General features: G+C 43.5%; 1 protein-coding gene across 2 annotated transcripts; it reads right to left on the bottom strand.

Moving 5' to 3' along the window:
• Positions 1-2,538: 2,538 nt before the first annotated feature.
• On the bottom strand, positions 2,539-7,768 carry RPL15 (ribosomal protein L15). Of its 2 annotated transcripts, none has more exons than XM_074900526.1 (4): positions 7,704-7,768; positions 6,556-6,740; positions 5,373-5,509; positions 2,539-3,276 (listed from the first exon to the last, which is right to left on the bottom strand). In XM_074900526.1, the coding sequence occupies exons 2-4, from the start codon at positions 6,725-6,727 to the stop codon at positions 2,971-2,973; spliced, it is 615 nt and encodes a 204-aa protein (XP_074756627.1). In that variant the 5' UTR covers positions 6,728-6,740; positions 7,704-7,768; the 3' UTR covers positions 2,539-2,970. The 2 variants fall into 2 exon arrangements, with proteins under 2 accessions (XP_074756627.1, XP_074756628.1); XM_074900527.1 differs by having other exon boundaries at positions 6,556-6,737.
• Positions 7,769-7,808: the final 40 nt, after the last annotated feature.

Raw genomic sequence — 7,808 nt, 5'->3', positions numbered from 1 at the left:
CAGACACTTTTTGCACTGGGTCAAGGCTAGTGAACAACTACTGCGTTACAAGAACAGAAGTGAGCAAGTTGAGCTATTCCTCTCCTCCACCGTCAACTACTTCATTCTAGGACACCCACAAAATCACCAGCGACATCCAATAACCTTCTGCTGCAAGGAAGGAGCCAACCGCCCCCTCCACCAGCATCCGTGCCTACCACGGGCAGCACACCTGCGTCCCTCACCCAGCTGCCTAGCAGAGACTCCCAACGCTTCAGAGACAATGTAAGGAAACAATTACACTCGCTGTTGATTAGCGAGTCTGTACTTTTCAACTTCGCTAGTGTTGCCAAGTAATGAGCACTTCCATTAGCTATGTCGAAGGGAGTTTACTACTTGTTTATTTAAAGAGCATGCTGAATCACACAATCTGGTTTTATACATCAAACCCTCCAGGAGGACAGAATTACATTCTACCAGGGGCTGAGTTCCTTGCCAGGCCCTCATCTTCTACTAAAGGCTAAGTGATTAGCTCATCTAGGCAGCTTACACAAAACTGAAATCCAGCCTAATAAAAGCTTAAAGTCAGCTATTTTCAACAGCAGCCATTACTATGCTGAAAGAGACTGGTACTGTACAGTCCCATTTCACTGCAGTTTAACTGTGGTACCCATTTTGTCTTGCCTAGAAACCAGACAGCTCTTTTAATTGTGTCTAAAACATGCCTGCTCAGACTGAGAAATAATCAGTCCTGCAAGCAGAGCCAAGTAGGTGCCTTGGAAACAGATTATTGATTCCTCTGTCTTAACAAATTTCACTAGTGAAATTCCTGATGATTCCTCTTCCCTCCCCGTCCTTGTTCAGAGCTCTAGCTCAGTACCCATGTTTCAGACTCTTGGTGTGTAAGGAGGGTTGAACTCAGGTTAACAGCCTCTCACTAGGACTATTGTCTCAGATCACTGATCTTCACCAAACTCCTAAGGAACACAAACTCACAATCTGTTCAACTTCCACAAGAGGTTCAAAAATCAAGCAGGAAAGGCAGAGATCACATAACCTCTCTAAGGTTTCCCAAGCTAACAACCCCAAACAATAGAGTTTTTCCTCAATGTTTTGCCCGTTTTACATACCGATTTTAATAAAGAAAAATATAATTTGCCTTTCCTTTTCACACAAATACCATACTGCAATTTCCCCTCCTTCCAACTCAATACACTGTTTAACAGAGCATAAGACACTTCCAGCATGAGAAGATGCCAAGGCAATCTGATTTCCCAAAGGCTCAGGATGAGCTGTACGCACCCAGACCTCCCCTTGAAGACAGTACCAGCTGTTTCCTTGGCTTGTCTGAGAAACACCACCTCCTTACAAACACTATCATCAGTAACATTCCATAAAATTTGGAGGGGATAGCATTACCCCCTCTCAATTTAGTTTAAAAAGCTACAGGACCATGAGGGGAAACCCCAAGCAACTCTCACTGAAGACACCCCCCTACATGTTCTAGGTTTTGAATCCTGAAAAAGGACACAGAATCAGCATTCCCTGCCCAGTCACCTGCTATCACCTTCCCCCACCAATGGCAAAGGTCCTGAACAACTTAACAAGACCTAGTACAGTATTCAAAGTTGTTACCTTAAAAAAAAACCAAAACCAACAACAGCTATACTGGCACCACCTTAGGCCCTTACATCTACAAAAGGGAGAGAGTAACCCCCTCCAAGCTCAACGGAGACCTCATTATTCACTGAATTTGCTCCTAGAACTTTCACTTCTGTCCTACACCAATACAGGAGCTGCTTTCAAGAATACTAGTGCTACTTCACATGAAAGGTTACAAAAAACCATCCCCTCTTCTTTATAGGAGCAGATAGCACTTTTTAAGAGATTCCTTTTCAATTTTTTCTTGTTTGAACCAAACAAAAATGTCATGAAGGGATTGCCCTCTTGAGCGGCTTGAAGAACACTACCAAAAACTTCTTCAGACTAATGTCCTCCTGTAAGAATTTAAAGAGCAAAGTTAAGTTTCTCAGCTGAAATCTTGGAAGCGTTCAGTCTCAGCGGTTTTGTTTTGTTTTTTTTTTTTTTTAAATCTTTCTACATCCCAAGTTGAAGCTCCAGAAAGACACAGCTACTTCTTGGGCCTTCTGTTGATCACTTTTCCTATCACTGCCCAAGGAACATAGTGCAAAAATCTGTGGACAGCCTTTCAGCTAATTTATCAGAAACTGCAGTTAATTCTCATCTGTGTTTACATGCAAGTTGACTTCACACTGAAAGGTCACACTGCAATTTCACAAAATGTACCCTAAAATATTTATCTGTAACTATGACATCCAAATGTAATTATTTCTACCACCTAACCATGCAGCGCTCTAACACCAGAGAAATGTTAAACGTTGTATAGCTCTTTGTGAAGTGCCCATATTTAAAGCACTGTGCACTTTAAAGAACAAAGCCTTACCTTTCTATTCTGTCCTTAGTCAATTTAACCAATGTTTGCAGATAACACAGGCTCAAGAGCTGGTTTCACACAGAAGGCATACAAAAAAACAGAACTTGAAAGATAAAATTGCCATTAGTATTTAATCACCTATAAAATATAAACTAGCACTTTAAGTTTACATCTTATTGCACAAGATCAAAGCTGGCCTTCAGTCTAAGCACAGGACACAGAAACCCTGACCTACAAACAGCAAAGTATACTCAGAACAACATAAAAAAGGAACATGAACTAGCCATTCGGCTTTCAATTCACACTGCACGTGTCTTTTCAGTCTTATCAAAAGTGAAACCCATCACGGAACTCTATGAGCAGGGCCTACAATCTTCACAAATATCAAATTACATTTTCAAAAGCCTTTCAAAATATAGAAACGACTGAACTCCCAGATAATTCTACACTTCTCCACATAAACCAAGAAGCAGCAGAAGCACTTGTTAAATTCAACAACCCGCATCAGCTTTATTAGATTGTTACATTTACAAGAATTAACGGTAACGGTGCAGCTGCAGGGTATTGCGTCTTCTCCAGGCAGCACGACGTGAGCCACCGATGGTGTGGTGGAATTTGTGGCCCTTGCCAAGACCACGACTCTTCCGCCCAGCCGATGTCAGCCCACGCATCTCTCTGTGCTTGTGGACAGGCTTGGTGATCCACTGGGTATCAGGGTTGCGCCTGATGGTCTTATGGAAGGGATCGATCAGGATCACTTCAAAAAACTTGTACGTGGAATCTTCCCCCACCCAATACGAGTTCAAGACTCTAAGAGCCCCACAGTGACGACCAGCACGTTCCTAGAGGAAGAAAAATAAATGCAAGAGGCTGTAAAATCACAGATGCAGGGCACTCTTCATGCAGAAAGAGGTAACTCAAACCTAACAATTTGTACGTGCTAGAAATTTCAATTTTCTCTGAGAGACCCTCTCTTCCTAAAAGAAGCGTTCCCCTTCCAGTTGCAAAGACCCAAGAAGTAGTAATAGCTGAAAGGAATGTAGATTCCTATATGAAATGGGTTTTAAAGAACCTTAAGGAGGAAGGTGCTTGGTTGACAAAAGAACTTCTTTGTACACAAAAGCACCAGATCAATAAACACAGAGTTAAAAACAGTTCTAACATGAAGATAAAGAGCACAAGCTGCACTTGGGGCCACCTTTTGTGGGAAGTTATGAAAGACTGATCATCTTTGCACATCCAAAGCTACAGGGAAGAAAGACATTTCTGCAGAGAATAGGCCCATACTGATAGGAGAAAAGGAAGAGCTGATGTAACAAGTCTTTGTTCCACTGCTGACATATTACTGCTTACTATTCCTACCCTTACTTGTGCTTGGAAAGCAGCAGTCTTAGTTTAGAAAACAAAACAAAGCAGAAAATATCAATTATGCAACTCCATCTGCCTCTCCTGTCAAGAATGTTCCTTACTTAAAAACACTGAAAGTATGTTTAGTTGTAGGACTTGATCACCACTCTGGGAAGGTATGAGCCAACAGACCTCACCCATCTGATATCCCAATGAGATCCCAATCTATTGCTACAGTTTTCCAGTAAAAAGCATTTGACTATTTTCTGCATACGTAATAAAATTCTTTCAAGTCCTTGTTTTATTCTAGCACAAGAGAAAAACATATTAAACATTAAAATACCATCCACCCTCAACCAGCTATGTGAGGATGGCAGCTACAAGAGGCCTTGTATTTCTATAATTCTACCTGAAAAATGTTGTCTTCCAGGAAAAAGTGTGTCAGATTCAGAAAATTTAAAAATAAAACTAAGTGCCAATAACCTCTTCCATAAGGCGTCACCACAAATGAACATGTGATTAGCCATCAGGTATCTGGTAGTGGTGTATATGAAGAACATGCCGTGAGCACTGAAAACACAGAACTGCATGTTTAATTTAAACTCATCATCTGTATTTCTTTTAAATTAGCATGTCCTATTTATGTTTTGGTTTGTTATTTCCCCCCCGCCCCCCTTTGAAAAACTCCCACCATATTCAACTTGAAGTCACTTAAGAATATTTTTGAAGTCCCAGGAACAAAAGTATTCCGCTTCAAGACGGAAAGGCAATGAGCAGTCTCCATTCTTTCACAAAGTCGATTTTTTGAGAGTGCTGACTAGTACTAATTCTAGCCCACTGAAAAGAGTTTTTTCTGAAGGTGAGAACTAAATCTCTTCAAGACTACTACTGTGACATTACAAAACTTAAAAGACCTCATCAAATGAGGGTTGCTATTTTGAGTATTTTAGCAGGTAACATCATCTCACCTAAAACCAAGTTAACCACCAACCTCTGTGCTTGTGAGGTACCCAAGTTTTTTGCAAGAACCAGGCGTGCCGCTTTCAGATCCTCTGATCCAGCCAAGCAGACTCTGCAGCACTCCTACTACACAAACGGGAACTACAGACTTCAAGACAGGAACCCATCTGTACTTTGTGGAAGGACCATTACCTAAAGCTGGTAATACATACAATGTAGCAGGGAACACAGCGGTGTGATTTAGTGATGAGTAAAGCTGGACACCTTGGCATATTCATATTTTTATTTCTCATGCCTAACTTTATTTTACTGGGTTTTCTATTAGTTGTATGTCTTTTTCCATTACAAATACCACGGCATACTTTAGAAGCAAGTATACGCTATGAACTTCAATAAACCTCCTAAGTAGTACTCACCCCAGACCCCATTTGTAGAGTCTGAATAGTTTTTTCATTTGTCTCAATACAGCTTTACAAGGCATTCTGGTACTTTCCTGCCATCAGCATTCAAGATCTTTTACCCAACATATTATCAAAACAGTTGTTTGTCTTTTTTTATCTGAGTATTTTCAATTTTCACAGCCTAAGACGTTCCCACCATCAAGTTGCTGAGCAATAACCAAAATAGTCACCTCTGCTACAGACTGAAGACTCCGGGCAAACTTCAGCTGGTTAACACCATGATGCACAGGTTTACCATAGGTTGCACCTTTCGGGACCGGGCGTTTACGACCACCACGGCGAACGCGGACGCGGTAGATAACGTAACCTAAAAGAAACAGTGACTTAGGAACTAGAAGAATTCTGTAGTGTACCAAGTGTAGATCACAGCAAGACAGTTTTGATGCCCATACTGTATTTCCAACCCCAAAAACCTGACATGGAATGCTACAAAATTAGGTCACTACACTAATCTTCACCAAAACCTACAAGTGGAGGTGGCTAGCACAGGATGTTTTTGTTATTTCCATTACAACTAAGTAAAGGAAGCAATGTCCTGTCACAATTATTTTTCAGTTCCAAACCAGAGCTTATGGAACATTTCCACCGTGGAGTTCCAAATACACTATGAACAGCTACAGTTATGTTGTAACACAAAAAAGCCCAACCCACCCCAAAACACATAACAAAACAACCACCCTAAACCTAAAATCCCATATCCTGGTAGCTGCATTCATAAAGCACTGACACACAAGCCATGCACAAACCCTGCTGCAACGTGATCACTGAAAAACGAGGAAACTAGACAAACTTCACGAACAGTAACAGAGGTGTAGACTCTTAGCTTTACATTTTCTTAGTGAACAAACATACTGTTTCAAGGATTTGCTCAAGTTACAGCTGGACGACCACTTTCCCCAAGTTTCTTTCACTGACCAGTAAGTGCTAATGACAGTACAAACGTCGTCATCTTGCTTACTCGAGCACATGCAGCTTTTTCACATGAAGTAATGCATGACAAATTCTGCGTAGAGAAAGGACACCCCCAAACCGAGGATACTAAAAGTACTGGTCAGCTCTACAGTACTAACACAGCACAAAAATGAAAAGCCAAAACCCACTTGACTTCCATCTGCCAAAATGGCCACAGATGTCGATTCAAAATGACATTAAGTAAGGTTATGGGCTGCAGGCACTGTTACCAATGTAACACATTTATAATAGCTCATTTCAAGCTAGACACTTCAGGTTCTGTGGAAATATTTAAGTTTCATATTTTGTTATTCTACTATTGCTTAAGGAAGGAAAGGAACTGACACAGAACTTGGCCACTCCATCACGAAGCACGTGGACTTCACCTCTACATCTCGTTACCTTGCTTGGCCTTATATCCCAGCCTACGAGCTTTGTCTGGTCTGGTTGGCCGGGGAGCTCGGTGCAAGGCAGACAGTTGGCGGTACTGCCAACAGCGGACACGAAGGAGGAAACGCATCACATCCGACTGCTTTTTCCTCCATAGCTCCTGGATGTACTTGTAGGCACCCATGTTTGTCTACCTGCTGAATCGAGAAGTCAATGAATGAAGCGTACCAAATCTGATGCCAAATTTGAACAGTTTCTAACAGAGACACTGCATAAAAACACTGTCACGTGGAACGCTCTCCAACTTCTTTATACCGCTGCTACACCTGGTAACATGGCTGACACTTGGCAGCCTCCAACAGGACACACTGCAGTTATTTTCTTCCTTTTCAACCGTTCTTAAGTGGTGAACTCATCAGCTGAGAATTTTTCAGATGCATATGTCAGATACTACCAAAATCGACAGTTAAGATCTGAAACAAGTTGTAAACATTAATCTATAAAGTATGTGACTGTGAGTGGTGCGGTCTTTATTCTTAACATGGCTTAATTACTTCTAAAATAGTTTGAGCTCTCACACACCCGCAGCAATTAGCAGATATAAGTGAACTCCATCAAACCCCACCCAAATCACCACCAGAAGAACGTAGCTCACTTTATTTGCACCAAAAAAACCCCAAACAACCCACCCCCAAACCAGTTCATGTTGTGATTTTCACATACCCCTCTTTTTTTAATCTGCCCCGCTATGGCCTAGGTCCCGCCATCCCGCAGCTACCCCTTCTTTATGACCGCATCACGGCATAAAACACCACAAACCAACTGCAAACCCAGAGTCAAGCCAGGACGTGCGACCTGTGAGCAACCTGCAGCCGCTACATCACGATGCGCGGCATTCCGCTCGCACCAGGCGACCCCGGGCCCGACCTAGCGTCCCCCTCCCCGCACCCCGGGCAGCCAGCCCGCCCCGACGAGGCGCAGCCTACGGGCCCTCCAGCGGCCTCCCGGGGCCTGCGGCCCGCCCGGGCCCAGCTCGCCGCAGGCGCAGCCCCGCCCCAGCCCACCAGGATGGCGGCGGGCGGGCGCGGCGGGCGGATGGCCGCCTCAGGCCCGGGATGGCCCCGGATTGAGAGGAAGGCCGAGCGCAGACAGCCCCTCACCTGATGGCGCCCGGCACCGGAAAGGAAGAGGCCTGCTTCCCACAGCGCCCTGCGGCGGCACCGCACTTCCGGCGGCGGCAGCGGTGCCTCATGGGTAACGTAGTC

Source organism: Athene noctua, chromosome 2 (genome assembly GCF_965140245.1).
Source record: "Athene noctua chromosome 2, bAthNoc1.hap1.1, whole genome shotgun sequence".
Lineage (NCBI taxonomy): Eukaryota > Metazoa > Chordata > Aves > Strigiformes > Strigidae > Athene > Athene noctua.
This window is presented reverse-complemented; position numbering and strand designations above follow the sequence as displayed.

Excerpts from the sequence above, each read along its gene's own strand:
- RPL15 (XM_074900526.1), bottom strand. The coding sequence starts at position 6,727 with ATGGGTGCCTACAAGTACATCCAGGAGCTATGGAGGAAAAAGCAGTCG. Across the intron at positions 5,510-6,555 it reads GGGATATAAGGCCAAGCAAG|GTTACGTTATCTACCGCGTC; the intron begins GTAACGAGATGT and ends TGTTTCTTTTAG. Across the intron at positions 3,277-5,372 it reads GTCTTCAGTCTGTAGCAGAG|GAACGTGCTGGTCGTCACTG; the intron begins GTGACTATTTTG and ends TTCTTCCTCTAG.